The following is a 21,129-nucleotide window of genomic DNA, read 5'->3' on the forward strand; positions in this document are numbered from 1 at the left end:
ACACAGCAGCGGATGTGAGTGTGAAAGCGATGGGTATTACCTTGTTATCTCGGCATCTCTTGAGGAAGGCCAGCGTCTCGAGAAGCTGTGACTTCTTGTCTCGTTGTCTGTTAAAAACTCTAACAGATAGGTGGAATTTCTCCCCGTAGAGGGCATTAATTATGATTCCTTGCAGTCACGAAAGCTTCAAATCTAGAATTAATGCCCTCTACGGGGAGGAATTCCACCTATCTGTTAGAGTTTTTAACAGACAACGAGACAAGAAGTCACAGCTTCTCGAGACGCTGGCCTTCCTCAAGAGATGCCGAGATAACAAGGTAATACCCATCGCTTTCACACTCACATCCGCTGCTGTGTCCTCACCGAACTCTAAACAGATCTTATTTAAAGCTAGCCTATCACTAATCTCGGAGAGAATAAGGTTACTCCGATCTGAACTCGATAATTTAGACAAGACTCTCTTACAAACACATTTAATGTTAACACAAAAATGTCACTTTCTGATTGGAACCACGTTGATAACATGACTTCTGCTTCTGCTGACTCAATGTCAGCCAAATGCAAAGCTAACCTGATTTCTAAATTCAACCTCCTATCTAAGAAGAAACCAGAGCCACACATCGCAAAGCTGGATGTTAACAAGACCGTGATTAATCAGAGTAACATCCCAATTTCTGACACTCTAAAAACGGTACTGGCCAAAGGACTAAATTTCGCCGTCACCCCTAAATATATACCAGTAGAGGATATGATTTATCAGATTGATGTAGCCCTCAGAGGCATAGGACACATCCATGCGGATGTAGCAAGAGCTGAAATAGCTACTATTCTTAAGAATGCTAAGAAACCCACTAGTAACATCAGCAAAAACGAACGCTCTGAACTCGCGGACCTAAAAAAGAGAGATGATATAGTCATCCTCTCGGCAGACAAGGGCAATGCCACGGTCATCATGGATAAAGATTCATACAACAACAAAATCCTGGACCTTCTTAATGATGGGAGTTACTCCAAAATTAAAAACGATCCCACTAAAAGCCTAACGACGAAAACCAACAGTATCATCACGAGTTCGACTTCCCTAATCGAACCAAGCAAACGTCCCTCTCTAAAACCATCGGCGGCAAGACCTCCCAGACTCTATGGTCTTCCCAAAATCCATAAGGAAGGCACCCCGCTACGACCCATTGTGTCGACGATAAACTCTCCTACGTACAAACTAGCCCGTTTTCTATCAGATACTCTGCTCCCTTTCACAGGCAAGACCTCTTCGGCAGTACTCAACTCAACCCAATTAGTCTATATGGTTAAGGACATGGTACTATCTCCTGATGACATCCTCGTCAGCTTTGATGTAGTATCTTTGTTTACCAAAGTCCCAGTACCGGACACCCTAACAATAATTGAGGACTTAGTCCAACATGGATTGAATTCTGATGCACCTGCGCTGGTTAGGCATTGCCTCACCAACACCTATTTTACCTGGAATGGCACCTTCTACAAACAACATGAGGGTACCCCTATGGGCTCCCCTTTGTCACCAGTTATAGCCAACATGTTCATGGAAAAGTTTGAATCAGACGCCATCCAGACATCTACCCTGCGTCCTTCCCTGTGGAAGAGGTATGTGGATGACTCTTTTGTCATCTGGCCACATGGCCTCCCAGCATTGAACCACTTCTTGGACCACATCAATTCTAGACACCCATCCATCAGATTCACCATGGAAGTGGAGAAAGACGGTAAACTACCATTCTTGGATATTCTGTTTGAGAGGAGGCCTGACGGATCCTTGGGACATTCTGTCTACAGGAAAGCCACCCACACAGACTCCTACTTGAAACCGGATTCCCACCACCACCCATCTCAAAAGAATTCTCTCATCAAAACGCTATACCACAGAGCCCATGGCATTTCTGACAAACACCACCTGACCGGTGAATTAAGACATGTACATCGGGCCCTCAGGATGAACGGATACTCTGACCGTACTATCCGCCAAGCTGTCTCTCCCACCACACAGAAACAGCCACTTGAAACTCCGACCAAAACCATCACGTTACCATACATAGCAGGCGTGACCAAAAAGATCTCCAAAATTATAAACAAACATAAGATCCAAGTCCGATTCAGTACAGTGCATAAAATCCGTGATCTGATTCCATCTGTGAAGGATGTCGTTCCTGACTTACAGTATCCTGGAGTCTACAAATTGAGTTGCATTTGTGGTGATTGCTACATTGGAGAAACGAAACGTCATGTTTCTGATCGTGTCCGCGAGCACAAGTCAGATCTGAAACACGGCAGAACTGATTCTTCTGCCGTTGCCGATCATTGCTACAACTCGGTGGGCTCTCATGAAATTGTCTTTTCCGAGACCAAGGTTCTCTGCAAACCTCCCGGCTACCATCAAAGGTTTGTACACGAAGCCATACAAATATACAAACACAGACATAATTTCAACCGTGATGATGGGTACAAACTTAGTAATCATTGGAAAGATGTTATCAACCACGCAAAAAAAAAGACTTAATTACACTTTTTTGGACCATCTTATCTGACAGGCACTATTTTACTTTACTTTACCGAGTGTTAACATCCCCAGTTATTTTTTGGCAGTGCTCTCTTCATTGTTCAGCCAGCATTGGTATAAACATGGGCATTTTCGTTCTTTTGTCTATCATGTGTATCAGACCTCCCCTCCCCCTCTCTGTCCATTGTGTTGGCGTGTGCAGCAGCAACCGCGTCCAAGCCGTCGTCCATTGTTTTGGCCCCCCCCCCTCCCCCTCCCGATGCGTTGTACTTAGCACTCCGTGCTGTCTTTGAGCCCCGCCCCCCTCCCTCCCGATACGTTCCATTCATTGGCTACCACATTCTGATGAGCTCCCCCCCCCTCTCCTCCCCCCTTCAACTTGCTTATAAGGGATTACTTCTTGAGTCATTGCCTCACTGGATGCAGCTAATTCGGCTGTGACAGTCCCACCTGATGACGGAGACTTGTGTTGCCTCCGAAACGTCGTGATTTTTGTTTTTATTTTATTTTCATTAATTTTGCTGTTTTACCTACGTGACTTTACCGAAAAAAACCTAAGAATATGATTCCTTGCAGTCACGAAAGCTTCAAATCTAGAATGTTATGACAATGCTGCTGTGATGACTGGGCATATATCCGGCCTTCAACAACGAATATGTGACAAAAATCATAGAACATTGTTTGTCAACTGTGACAACCACAGCTTAAACTTAGCAGGAGTACACTCAGCTAGACAGGATCCACATTTCGTCACATTTTTTGGAACAGTTGAAAGTATATATTTGTTTTTCTCTCGTTCAACAATTCGTTGGGAAGAGTTAAAAAAAGCTGTGCCCATCACAGTAAAGCGGGAGTTTGAAACATGCTGGAGTGCACGATCAGAAGCTGTTGAAGCTATCTATGAAGGACTGGATGAACTAGTAGGGCTGCTAGACAAATTATCGGAGGACGTAACTATGACGCCTGAAACCAGAAGCGATGCAGAACAGTTACAGGCATGCGTATTAAATTTTAACTTCATAGTTTTATTACATTTCTAGAATGTCATTCTTGGAAAAATGTATCGTGTTCAGAAGCGCTTACAGGAATTTTTGGAAAACGGGGCATAGATACAACAGGATCCTACTATGAGCTTCAAGGAAGCAGCAACTGATCTTGAATCTTTGGAGCATGAATTTGTCAAGCTTCGTGATGATTTGAGCCAAGTTGCTGTAGAAAACGCCAAAACAAGATGCACAGCCTGGGGGATAGATGTGGACAGAAGAAGATGCCAGGAGAACTGGCAAGAGATGCAGGACTTTCAGCAGAAGAAGAAATTGTGTGCGTTATGAAGAGCGTACTTTATCGACTTCAACAGGAGATGTCAACACGGTTTTTACGACTAAAAGACCTGAACACAAAATATGGATTTCTGCTGGACGTCAAAATTCTTCTATCCGACACAGATGTCGATGCAATTCGCCGAAATTGCAGATTTTGGAAATTTCTATGACACCGACATCAATGGCCACGAACTTTTCACAGAAATTGGAGATTGCAAAATGCTGAAGGTCTACCAGAAACTCCTTTGGATCTTCTTAGTTTTATTGTGTTTTATGGAGACGACATATTTACGAATTTGCGAATTTCACTGCAAATTTGATTAACAATAGCAGTTTCAATTGCAAGCTGTGAGCGGTCGTTCAGCAAATTGTAACTTATTTTGTCGTATTTGCGTGCTTCAATGGGACAAGATCGTCTCAGCGATCTTGCACTTCTTAGCGTTGAAAGAGAAACATTGGAAAAAACAGATTTTGATTACGTGATTGCCCAGTTTGCGACAGTGAAATCAAGAAAAATTAATCTTTTGTAGACTATGTCAACCAGCCTACGACAGTGACTGAGTGAGCCATGTAATATAATTTCTATAAATTTGCTTCTTTAAATACAATGTTTCATTAAAATTTTAATTGTTATTCCTTATTCGATGTAGTAGGAAAATGTGATTAAACGGGGGGGGCGGGGGGGGGGGCGCCAATTTTATAGTTCGTCCCCGGGCGCAAAATATCCATCCTAGCTACGCCTCTGGGCAGGACGGCAAGGAGAGGGTCTTGACTGCCCGGAGGTTGAAGCCAAGAAAGCGAAATCGTCCCCTGGCTCTTTTTATGCTCTAAACTTCAAAGGCCCAGGGTGACGTTGTACTGCGCAGCCAATCGGGCGCTTACCTGTGCTGCCGCTCCTTTTTATTTCTTCTCCCATGGGGGAGTGCTGCGGCTCCGCCCACCCATCGTTCTCCCGTGACCAGTAGTTCTAGTCTACGGGTCTGCACTTTTTGCCTAATATTCCACTCTCAGCCTCTCCCAATGTCGTGAATAACTTATTGCGGTTGGCCCAGTGAACCTTTCCTTCTGCGCCCATACAATTTTAAGCTAATTTAGGGGCACCGCAAATGTAACCTGTCCTGTGAGGGTCGGCCAATCTCCTGGCACCGGGAAACCGTGGGACTCTCCCTGTAGGGGCCCTTTGGATTAAAGCCGATGTGCCAGGCAATCCCCTGCTGGGACCCGACGTGGGCGTGCTGCGTGTGAGTGTATGTTTAGTCCGGGGGCCGGGAGGGAATCGTTGCTCCGCGGTCGTGGCACCACAGAAACCCTCCGGTACAGCACCGCGTGACCACTGTCTCTGACCCAGGCTTCACGGAGACTTGGCGGATTCCGTGGTTCACAGGGCGCCACAGTGGCAAGATGTTAGCTACCTTGCTTAGCATACAGGAGGCCATGGGTTCGTATGTACATATGTTGAACTTCTTTCGCTCCGTACGTAGCCAACCGTTCTAATCGGAGGTTCGATTTTGACCTTGACGCCTGTATATTTGGAGTTTGCATGTTCTCCCCGTGGTCGCGTGGATTTTTTCTCCGTGTCCTCCAGTTTTTTCCTCCACATTTAGAATAAACATTCGTATTTGGTTGCTATAAATCTCCACATGATAAGCCACTTTGTTGAGCAATCATTTATGGCCAGGTCGCTTCTGAAAAAGAGCAATATAGCTTCGTGGGCCTTACCTGGAAAAAACATATTTTTTTTATAAATATAGTTTAAAGGGTCTCGCGCTGCTTGGCGGGCCACCTGGTTTTGTCAGTGTTATCTAAGCCCACGCTCACTCGCGTGCGAGTGATCCTCGCTGGAGACTCTCTGCCAGGCCCCATTACCTTTTAGGCATAGTGCAATACTCGGGACAAACATCCCAATGTGCAGGGCCATCTTGTGTAAAAGTCTTGAGACTCAGCGATGCCTCCTTGAAAAAAAAAATGTGATGTCAATTCAGAGTGTCTCTCCACTCAAGCAAGAATTATGGCAGAGCTGATGTATGTTGGAGAATCTGAGTCAACGGTGGACATTCCACATTCCAATGACGAGGGCCAGTTTATCTTTATGCTAACCACTATTTCTCCAAACAAAGTGGTACTCATGTTACCGACTCCATCGGGATGATGGGCTAAGAGTTCCCTTCAACCGAGATCAGAACGAGCAGGCTTGTGGTTGTGTTTTAGGGCTGCTGACCACAGGAACCTCGCCTGGCTAACCGCGTGCTCACAGGGGGTCCCCGCTGTCAGCAACTGTTCTCATTTACAGAGCTTTAATCCATCCACTGTTGGTTGTCGTTCATGGGGGTTGTTTGACAATAATTCTCCCACGCTGGTACATGCGGGAGGGTGTGAACGGGATTGGCCCAAGCCCAGTTCAGACATCACTTTTTCCAATTGTGTTTGCCGTGGCCAGTCACTGAGTTCGTAGCACAGTGCGCTAACCTTTGTCCCACCACTTTGACTAGAGGCTGCCCCGTGATGGCAAAATAATTCAGCACTGTAGTCCATCAGACTATCGCCCCCTGAGTCTATGCTAACCGGCAGCGTTGCTTAATCAGGGAAACTCTGGCCATCCGGTATCAACTCTCCCGGTCTCATCAGCACTTGTCTACCACGCTCATGATGCGCACATCTCCTTCATGAGTGGAACATTAAAGACAAAAGCCACAGTGGTATGAGTGTGGCCATGCAACCAAAACTATGGGCCATAAAGTAAACCACTGTAGCCTGTGCTTGTTCAGGACAGGAGGAATAGCGAAACTATGCGAACTCTCTCTGCGGAAGTCGTCTCATTGTGGCTTGCAGACCTCGACATTGGTATCTAGCTCCTGAACGAATTGCTGCCATCATGCGCAAGAATAGAATAGGTTACGAAAGTAACCGGGCACGGTAGCTGAGTGATACCGGTCCAGCGCCCAGCCCTGTCCTCACTGAGCCGTGGCCTATACTGGGGCTTTGCACAGCTGTTGAACAATGGTCGTGAAACCATCTCGCCCTAGACTCTCTCACAAGCCTCCACTGGCTTCTCCATCACCAGCAGGGTCAGCTGCGAGTTCGCCTGCTGCCCGTGCCACCACTGCACCTCTACTTGCGGTCGTCCACCATGTCACTCTTCGCTCCTGTCGTCCTGCACTACAGCTCACGATGTAACTCTCCTGCACAGCGGCAGAGCCACTCACAATCTTCCTCCCTCCTCCCCTCTACACCAAGGAACAGGACTAGAGTAACTACCGGGGGTTATTTATCTGCTGCAGCCCGTGCCTCCGTCTTGAACGCGAGCATCATCCAGGCTGCACATTCACAGCAGCAGCATTCAATCTACACCGACTTTGAAGAGACTCTTAAAGGTCCCAGCTTCTTCTCAAAGACCCCATCTCTTGCCTGGCTTTCGAGTGATACTCAGCCTTGCTCCACGCCTCAGACTCACGCATTACAAATCCCATCGCTGTTATTATTTTTTATTCTGGTTCATCCACATTCGCCCTCTATCAACCCCCTACCGTGAGGCTGCGGGCCCGACGCCAGCCCCCTCAGACACTGCCCACTGCAGGCCTCTGAGAGGCCTCTTCGCCACTGACCTGTCTGGCCAGGATGGTCCTTCCAAGCGCTTCAACACTCGCGTCACTCTCTTGCTCTCTCTGGATCACCGAGGCACTCCAAACCAGGGTTGCCAGATGATTACCAAGAACCGGTCACTGGTTCTTGTGGAATGTCAGTAACGAATTCACCGATGGGCGCTCGAGGACGTAACAAACGGCCCGGTGGCCCAAGTCAACGCCATGTGGTTCACGTGCCCTCGTCTCTCAGCTACAAGGCAAAGGCGCAGCCCGGCGCTCCACTAGAGGGAGACCTAGAGGGTACTTGGTCTCCTCTTCCACGACGACCAGACGTCTTTGAAGAGATGGGAGTACCCACACTTTACCCCACCACACGCGACGTCTGTGAATGACGTGGGATTCCTATCACCGCAACAGAATCACAGTGCAGGCTGGAGAGCCACGACCTTCAAACAACACACACAAAAAACCGCGCTCAAAGCACCCCACATTTGTACATTATGGAACAACCATCAGCAGTTTCTGAAGAACTGCATTGTGGTCACACTTATGTATAGTTTCCATTGGCAGACTTTGCAGCAGTGAACATGGGTGACTCCTCTGATGATGAGTCTTAATGCGGGTGAAACCGCTCCACAGTTGTTTATCACAGCATCACTGCATCTGCTGGTCAGTCGGTGGTCACATTTACTCAAATAGATTTTGCTGATGATTAAAGAGGGCACCATAGTGCCGTTTCTCAGGAAGTTCTGATGGCTTTTGCATTGTGCGCAAAGGCTTGAGTGCTTTTTTTAAACGTTTTGTTGTGTTGTCTGAAATGTGTCCGTATGTTCTCCTCCTGTTCTGCATGGATTTCCTCCCAGAGCTAAACCCACACCCAATGTTAACCGGTATTGGCTAAAACATCCCAATCTGAAAATTAATGACCTGCAAATTACTCATTTGCAATCACAGCAGCAGAAACAACTCTGCAGCACTCTCCTGAAAACGAGTCTGGAAATTCAGTGAAGATTTCCTGGGTAAACGGGCTTCACAACAACACCAACAACATTAATGAGCAGACCATTGGCAGGTATGGATCAATATTGTCCGCCAAACCAACATAGGCCAGGTATGCACCGTGAAACTGACGATGGTTGTTCAGCAGAACGTGGCCCATGGAACAAACGCCGTTGGGGTCGTCCAAAGTTCCCGGCAACTCGCTCAATTCACCGCGGGGGGCCCGCTCAGGGCATCGACGCCACTCAGTGAGCGTGGCTACACGGAGCTCTCGTCCAACGTGGCAACGCTCCCCACCAGCTGCACCGTGTGCTCCGCGGGCCCGGCCCCCGGTCGGTCGGGGCCCCCCACGGGAAGGGCCCCGGCCGGCGCCGCCCGCCCCTTCCCGCGGCCCCAGCGCGTCTTGGTGAAGATGCTGAGCCCGCGGCCAAACACTCCCCCTCCGGTGGCGTCCGTGGAGGAGTCGCTCTCCGTGATGCCGTGGCTGCTGTCTCCTCTCCTCTCCCTTCTCCCCGCCACCGCCACTGCCGCAGCTCCTGTCCCCGCCATTCTGCCACCAGCCCCGTTCTCCTCAGCGTTTTTTCTAAAGCGGCAGCACAGGCACTGCCAGAATGCGTGGCGGAACCGGGGGGAGCTTAGGCAGTAAAGCGCCGGGTTGACGGTGGAGCTGAGGAAGAAGAAGCAGTCGGTGATGCGGTGCGTGACCTGGAAGGCGCGGTAGTAGGCCACGGTCCACTCGCCGTGCGAGCGCACCACGCTCATGATGCGCGTCGCCTGGAAGGGCAGCCAGCACACGGCCAGCGCCAGCACCACGAGCTCTGCGGGCACACATGCACACACATGCACAGATGAAGCACGTCACTCGTCGGCATGTCACCCATCAGAGTGTTAGTCATCGGCAGGGTTCCAAAAGTCCAACCCCCCTGTTACTTGTGTTGGAACCTGGACAGGTTGAAGTACGGTGGGGTCTTTGACTCTACGGTAGCCGTAAAGGCCTGGCAGGAACCCTGATAACACCCAGCTGATGGGGCGCTGGCACAGGTCCCACAACGGCAGAACAGGCGCAAGTGGATACTTGTACCCTCAACGGCTGTGATGGCAGATTAGGGCTACAGCAGAGCACGGTTCCCAATCGTCTTGGTGTAGCTTGCCATTGGGCTACGGCCCTGCTCTGTCAAGATCGTGCGGTTGCTGGCGTGCAACGGCAACTCCACATTAAGAGAAAGCATGCACAGGCCCCTTCCATTGGCCGTTTTTCACCCAAGAACACAATAAGCCCTTTGGCGATCAACTAATGGCGACAGGAGCAGGGTTGTGATGTCTGGAGGCTCCCAGGCATGACTTGGCAATTATAAGACGGTCGTCTGACACTTGAATGAGGCAGGAGTGAAATCTGGCAGCTGTAACTGCGACTGAGCAGTCCTCTGGAGGGTCCATTCTGCTCACCCAATTCGGGGAGGGGACCAGAAAAAGCCATCCCCAAACATAGTCCGCCTCGCAAACCCTCCTTACAGATATCTGATGCCCGAAGTCCAACGAAAACTCCATGACTTAAAGAACAGATGGTGTGTTGAGAGAACACAGGAGATTCAGCATCTGGCAAATAACCAAGACAAGCGTGGATTCTTCAGTGCCATCAAAACCATCTATGGCCCCAAAGGACCAAAACTTCTGAGAGCCAGGGATAGAGGGGACCTCATTAAAGATAGAGAGGCCGTGAATGCCCACTGGAGGACACTCTGCAAAGTCATTCTCACCCAATATACTGACATCGATGAGAACGTCTTTGTATCCATCCCGCAGCCAACGATCGGACATAATCGTGGCTATATCCCCGCCCAGCAAGAGCTTTAAAAAGGCCATTCAACAACTTAAAAACAACTAGGCTCCTGGGGCAAATTAAATTCCTGCCTGAAATACTCAAATATGGCAGAGAAGAACTTTTGTCACGAATTCATGGCTGATAAACCTCGTTTGGGAAGAAGAGAGCCTGCCACGAGATCTCAGAGACGCATTGATAGTGACAATATTTAAGAAAGGTAACAAGTCTGATTGTGATGATTATAGAGGAATCTCGCTGCTATCTGCCACAGGAAAAGCAATCACAAGAACCCTCCTGAACTGCCTCCGCCCAGAACAAAAGTGCTCCTTCCAGAGTCACATTGTGGATTGAAGAGGCACAGGTGACATGATCTTCGCCGCACGACAAATAAAGGAAAAAGGCAGGGAACAATGCCAACCTCTGCTTATGGCATTCTTTGACCTCAACAAAGCCTTCGAGTCGGTCAAATCGAGAGGGGCTGTGGAACATTCTCCTTAAATTCGGCTGCCCACAAAAAGTGTAGACATCCATCGTCTACTCCACGATAACATTTGAGCTGTGGTCCTCTCCAACGGACCTACCCCAGACCCTTTCCCAGTTTGGACCGAGCTCAAGCAAGGCTGCGTCACTGCACCAACACTTTTTTCATTTTATATCACCGCGATGTTCCACCTCACTCCCAACAAGCTCCCTGTAGGTGTGGAGCTAATCTACAAAACAGACGGGAAACTGTGCAATCTACCGCCAACTCCAATATAGACCAAATACCATGTAAATCTCGGTCATTGAATTGCAGTATGCATATGACGCATGTGTCTGCGCACACTCAGGGCTTCAAACCATTGTAGATGTTTTAATGGAAGCATACAGGATAATGGAGCTCCGGACTAACATCCAGAAGACCAAAGTCCTTCAGCAACCAGTTTCTTCTGAACATCACCACCCCCTATCAATCAAGATCCATAATGAGGTCCTTGAAAATGTGGATCACTTTCCATGACTTGGAAGCCACCTGTCTGCGAGGGCAGACATTGATGATGAAATATACCATCATCTCCAAAGTGCTAGCGCAGCCTTTGGCTGCCTGAAGAAGCGAGTTTCCCAAGACCAAGACCTCAAGACCTATACCAACGCCATGTTATACAGGGCAACAGTGATCTGAAGTATGCTTCGGAGGCATGGACAACCTACAGCAAGCACCTCAAAGCACTGGAGAGGTACCACCATCGCTGCCTCTAAAAAAAGAATCCAAAATCGATGGCAGGACAAGACCGGGGAAACAATGTCAGCATCTTCCCCCAGGCCAACTTCCCTCGCATTGAGGTACTGATTACTCACAACCACCTCCGCTGGGTGGATCATGTCTTCCGCATGCCAAAGCAAGTCCTTTACTCTGAACTCCACCATGGTAAGAGATCCCCAGGAGGACAGAATAAAATGTGCAAGGACGTTCTTGAAGCATCATTTAAGAAATGTGACATTAACATCAACTCATGGGAGTCCCTAACTCAAGCTCGCACAAACTGGAGAAGCATTCGGGTTGGCATCATGCATCAAATGGGTGCAGTGAAAGGAGTGCGCTGTAGCTCAATACACCCATCCCATCCAGAACCTCCTGCCCCACCTGTGGCAGAGTTTGTGGATCTCACATTGGGTTTTATAATCATATACGAACACACAGAACCACTGTGAAAGGAAGTCATCCTTGATCCGAGGGACTGCCAAATAATAAAAGTTATCAGCACGTTACTCATCAGCACGTCCATCATCGGCACGTCCCTCATTGACAAGTCCATCATCGGTATATCACTCATGGGCACGTCACTTATTGTCACATTACTTGTCATTACGTCACTCATCATCATGTCACTCGGCAACATACTTGGGTGTTTACGTGGCCCAGTGGTATCGCGTTCGCCACTCGTTTTGCGGATCGAAACCGGCAGGCTGCCCTGGTTATTGCTGCGGGCATATTCACCTAAAGTACATGACACGCCAACTGCCTCGCAGTGGACGTTAAACAACCCCGTGACGTCACTCGAAACGGGTCGGCCATTACCGACGTCACAGTCCAAATTATTGAAATAAAAAAAATGACAAAAGACTCGACGGGGATTAAACATAGCAACAACTATCGCCGGCTGATGTTGCAGGCTGCTGGTGCAGGCTGCTAGTGGTGGTAGTGGTGGCGTTGTGTGTGGTGATCACTCTTCCCGTGTGTGACCTCTTCGCCCCCAACGGGGTCACTGCCTTGCCATTCACCCAGCGAGGGAGCGCGCGCCTGTTTGTGGCGGGACGGCACGCCCTGAGCACACACGCAACTGCGCTAGGCAGAGACTCATAAACACGCGGCCTGCTGAGTCATCCCGGTCCGTGCCGCCAGATCCCAAAAGCGTGCGGATCTCCCGTGTCCGGAGTCCCTCGTTTATACACAACTGCCGGTACTCTGGTTCGCGCCCGGACATTTGAGGGGAGAGCGCTTACACGGTGAACAGGTCGGCAAGCTACTTTTGCTGTCCCCTACAGAGGGTAGCCACCTGTCCCGGTTTGACAGCCCTGGATTCGACACACGTGTAGTAAACGTGTGCGGAGAAGCTGGCGCCCCTACCACTGACCCACCCACTCACCCACTTACCTGCTCACCCACTCACTCACCCACTCATTCATTCGCCAAACGACTAAGTAACTCACCCAAAACAAAGGCAAAGATCTCCTGGGTAGCATTCCACAGGCCGTTGGGGCAAGTGTTGTTAACGAGCACTGTTCTGCCTCACGGCAGGGGTTTTGCCTCACGGCAGATGGGGGGGGGCGTATGTACACAGGAATTTCCTGTTTTTGATGCTAATTTTGGTCACGTGACCAGGAAGTTGCGATTTAAGATTCCCGCTGAACCATGCGGGCGTCAGCCATTACACACATAATTCAAGATGGCGGCACACATCGCGTCCCAGTGAAGCCAGCCGCAATTGTCCATTGTGGGACTTTAAGAAGCATTGTCTGTAAGTTCGTTTATGTTCTTATAATATTGGCAATGCTGTTATAATGTTAGAATGACCGTTATAATGATGTAAATGCCTTTATAATGCTGTTAAATTGTTATGATAAATACGAGGTCTAGTTAACAACGAAGCCTGCTACTTTCCTGATTGTGAATGTTACTTGTAATTTAATAAGTCGAGTCAAACTTGTTCCCAAGTAACTATATTGCGATCCTGAGAGCAAGGATGACGAAATATCTCATCCACAATTTAGTGTTATGTGTTATACTGTACATTTGTGGTGCAGTGTGATGAATACACGATGTACCTTTACGTAACACAGCAGCTTATGCTCTTGTATAGTTATTCAGTGGTAATGTAGGGGCCTGGTCTATCAAGGATCTATTGTTCAGAAACATGTTATCTAAGACAATGTTATGATGCTGTGATGTTCATTCATTGTTTTGGTGTTTCCGGGTATTAACAGATGCTGTATCGGTGCTGTTTTCTTACCAGTTTTACCTCGTTAAACTCAATAAATGACTTCGATTTAAAGCTTTCGTGACTGCAGGGATTCATCTTCTTGGTTCTTTCGGTAAAGTCACGTAGAAGGGAAGTAATAAAATAATAAAAATATGTTTTATTTGTATTATTTTATTACTTCCCTTCTACGTGACTTTACCGAAAGAACCAAGAAGATCAATAAATGACGTTTGGAGTCGGACATTCATCCTGGCTCTGAGGGTTTATTGGACGCGAGGTTAACTACTCAGCTAGCGGTGCAACGCAACGCACAGCGAGGCCGAGACAAGCACCTATGGAAGCCGGAACGGTACTCGAGCGGGTGGGTGGCCAGCACCACGGCCATTCGCTTTTGTCTCCGCAATGGAGAGATGTCTGCACATCAGAACCAGTTCAAATATCCGCTACTGCCATTGGTCGCGAGTGGGAATTGAACTCGTGTCACCGGGTTTGTAACGCAGCGCGCTAACCACTACGCTGCCGCTCCCCACTACTACTCACCGACTACCCACTGACTCATCAGCACGTGACTCACACACTTGGGTTGCCACCTGCCCCGGTTTGGCCAGGACAATTCAGGGGAATTCGCATCACCAGTGCTGGTGGGCAGCCAAAATGTATTTGTCCTGAGACTGCTGTTCCTGTGTGGAACGAGTCCCGGTTGGTTCTACAGTGCACAAGGTAGCGTCCCTTCTACAGACACCACCCCAACGGCTCAGCTCAGATCAACTCAGCTACTCGCTGTCTGCCTCCCAACAGGCTTCCAAAACCGGAATGCTGTACTGCCTCCGACAAACGGCGCAGGCAGAGGTGGATCCAGAACCACGCACCCATCCGCCGCTGCCTGCACGCGGCGTGCGCGTCACGCTCCCATCCCTTCGCGATCCACCAACCCCTGGCATGAGCCGTGGATCTCTGCCGCCTCACCCAGCATGAGGACACTCTGTCGCTTGGCTGCGTCCAGCTTGCTCCTCGGCGCCTTCTTGGTGCCCGTCATCACCCTCCGGCTCTTTCTCTCATCCTTCCGATGCTCCTTCTCATCCTCCTCCTGCTCTCGCCCCAGCTGCTGGCGCTGCTCCTCATCCCCCTCATCCTCCTTCTCCTCCTTCTTTTTGCTGCTGCTGCTGCTGTCGCCCCCACCGCCCCCCTTCTCCCACTTGGCCGACACCTCCCCGGCGCCGAGCCCCTCGATGCGCACGACCATCTTGCGGCACATGTAGGCGACGGCGGCCAGCACGACGAGGAAGACGGCGAGGCAAGTGTACACGGTGGCGCGCATCATCGTCTCGCGCGCGCGCAAGCCCGTACACACCAGCGCCGTGCCGTTGTGCCGCGCCAAGACGGCGGAGCAGCCAGAGGCTCGGGCGCGGCTCCGCGCGGTCGCCCGCAGCGCCTCGTAGGCGTCCTCCAGTCCCATGGCGAAGAGCATCGGCAGCGCCGAGACGACGGCGAGCAGCCATACGGCGAGCAGCATCGCTTTGGTGCGCGAGCGCGTCATGGCGCGCGCGCGGAACGGGTGGCACACCGCCAGGTAGCGCTCGGCGCTGAACGCGGCGATGTTGAGCAGCGTGGCGTAGGTGCAGGCGTCCCACAGGAAGAAGTGCAGCTTACAGGCGGCCTCGCCCGCGCCCGCGGGGCGCCACACTACCGTGGCGAGCTCCACGGGCACCCCCACCGCCAGCACGAGGAGGTCCGACACGGCCAGGCTCACCATGTGGTAGCTCACGCGGCTCTGCAGCCCCGCGCGCCGCCGACGCCGCACCGTCACGAGCACCGTGACGGCATTGCCCACCACGCCCGTGACGAGCAGTGCGGAGTAGAGCAGCGTGAGGAGCACGCGCGCCCACGTGGGCACCTCGTGGAACCTGTGCAGGTCCACGCAGCCCTCCCGCTCCTCCTCCTCCTCCATCAAGGTGCCGACCATCGCCGGCGTGCGGGGAAGCCCGAGGGGACGCGGATCTCCCGCGGCACGGGGGAGTCACAACGCCTGGGTGAGACTCGCGGCGTCTCGCAAGTGGCTGCCCCGGGAGTTCGTCCGGCCACGTCGCGGACACCTCGCCTTATTCCGCTCTTTAAAAAAACACACAGTTACATTGAATATGGTCAATGGAATATCGGGTCTACATTAATCGCGTTATAATCTAGTAGTAGTGCCTCAAGCCATTAATCCCGACTCTAAGCCGGCCTGGTAGTGGCTTCGCGGAAAATAAAGTGATAAATGAATCCCACACCAGAAACATCATCACCACCAGCACCCCACTATCATCATCATCACTACCACCCACTACCATCATCATCACCACTACCATCATCACCACTACCACACCACTATCATCACCAGTACCACCCACTACCATCATCATCATCACCACTACCATCATCACTATCATCACAACAAACACCCCACTACCATCATCATCATGACCACTACCATCATCACCACTACCATCATCACTATCATCACCACTACCACCCACTACCATCATCATCATCACCACTACCATCATCATCATGACCACTACCATCATCACTATCATCATCATCACCACTACCACCATCATCATCATGACCATCATCACCATCACTACCACACCACCATCATCATGAGCACCTCCATCATCACCACCATCATCACTACCATCACCACCACTATTATCATGAGCACCACCATCATCGCCACCCCCATGATCATTACCACACCACCACCATCATTATCATCACCACATCACGACCATCATCAGACCCACCATCATCACCACCACCATCATCATGAACATCACTATCATCAGCACCACCATCATAACCATCATCACCACCATTAACACGACACCAAACTACCACCACATCACCACCACACCACCATCATCACCACCACCACCACCACCACCACCACACCACTATCATCATCACCACCACCACCATCATCACCACCACACCACTGTAATCATCATCATCACCACTATCATCATCACCACCAAACCACTACCATCATCATCACCACTATCATCATCACCACCAAACCACTACCATCATCATCACCATCATCACCACCACAGCACCACCACAGCACCACTACAGCACCACCACACCACTACTATCATCATAATCATCACTATCGTAATCACCACTATCATCATCGCCACTATTATCACCACCACCACACCAGCATCAGCATGACCATCACTACCACACCACCATCATCATGAGCACCTCCATCATCGCCACCCCCATGATCATCACCACCACCACACCACTATCATCATCATCATCACCACACCAACACATCACCACCACCACCACCACACCACGACCATCATTAGAACCACCATCACCACCACCACCATCATCATGAACATCACTATCATCAGCACAACCATCATAACCATCATCACCACCATCACCACACCACCAAACCACCACCACATCACCACACCACCAACATGATCATCACCATATCACCACCATCATTATCTCACGACCACGCCACCATTATCACCACCCCACCACCACCAGCGGGGAGCACAGGAGGTGCATCAGCCAGTCATATCAGTCGACCCATAGCACTCGGGTCCGTCTCGTGACTTTCTGCATCTAACCTGGCACATCAGTCAACCCAGAGTACCCGGGTCTGTCCCGTGACCTCCTGCACCTAGCCTGGTACATCAGTCAACCCATAGCACCTGGGTCTGTCCCGTGACCTCCTGCTAGCAGGGAAAGCGTTTGACACTTCACCTGATGGCCTCCAGTTGCACCTAGCCTGGCACAAGTGCAGTGTTGACGTCACTGATATTGTGGCGAATTGCGGCTTTTGCTGCAGTGTCCAGCTGCGTGCTATGAGCAGGTTCGTGTGTGCAGGTGTGAGCGTGTGTAGGCGTGTTTCGGTATGCAGGTCTGTCTGTATATGTGCGTAGGTGTTAAACGCGCATGTGTGGGGAGCGGTCGTGTCGTGGTTAGTGCGCTGTGTCTACGAACCCGGCCACGCGAGTTCGTTTCTCGTTTACGGTCACCAACCCCAGTGACAACTTTCTGAACCATGTCTGGGTCTCTCCTAGGTCTGCTCAGCCTCAAACAAGGACCTGGTGCGACGTGTAAAGATCACCAATTGGGAAACAAAGGCGGCCGGGCAGGCGGGGTGCCGGCCACCCCACCCCCTTGAGTGCCGTCTCGGCCTTCGTAGGTGCTACTCGCGAACAGCACTTGCCCCAACACTCTGTGCGAACTAGACGCGTGTACAGGTGTGCACAGCTGTGCACAGTTGTATACAGCTGTGTACAGCTGTGTACAGCTGTGTGCAAGTGTGTGCAAGTGTGTGCAGCTGCGTACAGCTGCGTACAGGTGTGTACAGGTGTACGCAGCTGTGTACAGGTGTGTACAGCTGTGTACAGCTGTGTACAGGTGTGTACAGGTGTGTACAGGTGTGTGCAGCTGCGTACAGCTGCGTACAGATGTGTACAGGTGTACGCAGCTGTGTACAGGTGTACAGGTGTGTACAGCTGTGTACAGGTGTGTACAGCTGTGTACAGGTGTACGCAGGTGTGCACAGGTGTGCACAGGTGTGTACAGGTGTACGCAGGTGTGTGCAGCTGTGTACAGGTGTGTACAGGTGTGCACTCTCACCTGGGGGAACTCGTTCGCGCCGCTCGTCCCGCGTCAACTTCACCTGAGAGCCGCGATCCCCGCTCCCTACAGGGGGTCCCTCTGGGGGTCCCGTGGAGTCTTGCGAAGCAGAGTGCAGAGCCCTACCCTCTCCCACCCGTCCTGGGCCCCTGGGTCTCCGTGGAGGAGTGGAGGATTCACAATTCCTCGGCTCCCTCACCCCCCCTATACACACCCCTTCCTGAGCCTCTCCTCGTCTCTCCACTCTCCCCCACACACCTGTTGCCTCTCTCTTCCTCCGTCTCCCTTCTCGGCTTTATTTTCTACACCTTTCCGCCTCCCACCACTGCGGTCCTGCATTACTCTCCCTTCACAACTCCTCCCCTCACTCTCCATTGACCCCACCTCTATCCATCTCCGCTATCTCTCTCCCCCTACATTCTAGACCTCCTTCTTCCTGTCCCCTGTCTACCTACCGGCTCTCTCCCGCCCCCTTCCCCTCACCTCCTCCCTCCCTCCCTTCCACTCTCCTTCTTGTCCCCTCCCTGGCCTCGCTCCCGCCCCTCTCCCTCCCCCTCCCTCTGCACCGTTCCCGGCACGTGAGGTCACCAGTCACACTGTGCCCTCTGCAGGCCGTGACCACGTTCTGTATCCCCATGTGAAAAAGCGGACTGTGGAAGATGACATTACAGAACTACTGCCAAGTTCCATTCAATTGTCCCTTCTCCACACAAGGGGTGGGTGGAGCACGCTCTCGCAGGCTCTACCTGCCACAAAGACTGTCGCCTGGCAATGAAGCCCGCCGAATGCTGATCCTCGGAGCTGGCATTTTGCCAAATAACGCGAAGACCAAACTGAAGTCCACGATTTTGCCAGCTGGTTTTGAATTCCTAGCAATGCTAGGTCCGTGCATCAGACACGGCCATTATGAACCTTAGATGTGTTTATGTAATAGAGAGGGAGAGCATGCCCATGCATAGGCGCAGGGGGGCGACAGCACGAGTGTCTGCTGCCCCAGACCATTGGGACCGCAGGGGATTGAGGAGGGCGGAATAATATTTTACTTTCAGGCGATGATGCGAGTGATGGGGATATCGATGGTGAATCTACCGCAGGCTGCTGTCCGGGAAACACAGCAGTGCCTTCCCTCTCGATGATAGCCTTGTGCCACACAGAGACAGCTACCACTGAGGGTGCCCCGAGGCTATACCACAGAGCAAGATTCATCGCCTACGACTGTGAATCTACTGGAGGTTGCTGTGTCTGGGCAACACAGCTACACGTCGTATCGGCGATAGCGCCAATACGACGTGTACTCAGGACAGTGTGAGTGGGTGAGCCAGTGGGTGAATTAATGAATCAAGAGTGGTGAGGGTGAGTGTATTGGTAATTTAGTGGGTGAGTGAATGCATGATTGATGAGGATAAGCAATGGATGGTTATGTGAGTTGTTGAGCGAATGATCAGGTGGTGGGTTGGTGAGTGTTTGAGCGACACGATACCCGTCTGTGAAACACTGCAGCGCCTTCCTTCGTGATGATGGGAACGATAGTGCCCATACCAAACGTACTTAACTTTCCCCATGAATTACCGATTGGGCAGTGGATAGGTTCAGGATTTGTCACTTGCGACATCAGGCCAGAGCAGACGTGTGATTGGGACCTCGCCAGAGCTGACTGATATCGGATGTGACAAGCGCCTTCACATGAATTACACGTGGCCTATTCATTTGAATTCATCGTCGGCAGAGCCGATGGGAATATTTGATTATTTACGGGGCTACTCTGGCGCGACTCCACTCCGTGCTAAGCTGCATCAGCAGCAGCTCGCGGGTAACAGAACCGAGACACGAGACGCGAACGCGTCATCTACAAACACATCCACACTTTAATAACGGCGACAACGACGACAAACAACAGCCACGACACCCGTGTTTATATAGTCGTGGCGACACGATCAGACACGCACACACTGCGACCACACAGACACGCGCACACACACCGCATGTGAACGGGGTTCCCTCTGCACCAGCACCACCGGGGCTCCTCGCGCGCATTCGGGGGAAATGTCGCACAGCAGCTACCGGACGGGGTGGGGGTCACGGCACGGGTTGCTACCTGTTCTACTCACTCACTCTCGCTCGCTCACTCAATCACTCACTCTCGCTCGCTCGCTCACTCACGGACTCGCTCACTCACGGACTAACTCACTCACTCTCGCTCACTCACTCGCTCACGGACTCACTCACTCTCCCTCGCTCATTCACTCACTCACGGACTCACTCACGCTCGCTCGCTCATTCACGGACTCACTCACTCACTCTCGCTCGCTCGCTCACTCACGGACTCACTCACTCTCGCTCGCTCACTCACTCACTCACGGACTCACTCACTCACTCTCGCTCGCTCACTCACTCATGGACTCACGCCGCCGCTCGGTCATTGCGCGTACCGGGGATGATCATCCGTGGGAGCGGGCGGCGCTGGAGCCACGCCGCGCCGCTCGGAAGACTCTGAGGTGGGGGGCTCGCCGCGGCCCACGCGGCCCCGCTGTGGGGGGAGCGCGTCCGCCAGGCCGCTGCGTGTATTGCGTCTTGCCTGCCCGACGTTCACATTCATCCCCTGGGACAATATAATCAATCTACATATCTCACGAAGCCACGTTCATTTACTTTCATGGAACGCTAGCAACGAAACATGCAGTCACCTTCACAGATACCCATCTGTCAACGCAGCGTTCATTCATTATTACTGAGCCATGTCCAGCGGTGGACATAT

At 51.3% G+C, this 21,129-nt stretch overlaps 1 protein-coding gene across 1 annotated transcript; it reads right to left on the reverse strand.

The window, feature by feature from the left end:
- Positions 1 to 8,693: 8,693 nt before the first annotated feature.
- On the reverse strand, positions 8,694 to 15,681 carry LOC144943599 (G-protein coupled receptor 39-like). The gene is made up of 2 exons (XM_078871201.1): positions 14,685 to 15,681; positions 8,694 to 9,253 (listed from the first exon to the last, which is right to left on the reverse strand). Exons 1-2 carry the CDS (start codon positions 15,679 to 15,681, stop codon positions 8,694 to 8,696), a joined length of 1,557 nt encoding a protein of 518 aa, XP_078727327.1.
- Between the last annotated feature and the right edge of the window lie 5,448 nt (positions 15,682 to 21,129).

This window comes from Lampetra fluviatilis, chromosome 31 (genome assembly GCF_964198595.1).
Source record: "Lampetra fluviatilis chromosome 31, kcLamFluv1.1, whole genome shotgun sequence".
Lineage (NCBI taxonomy): Eukaryota > Metazoa > Chordata > Hyperoartia > Petromyzontiformes > Petromyzontidae > Lampetra > Lampetra fluviatilis.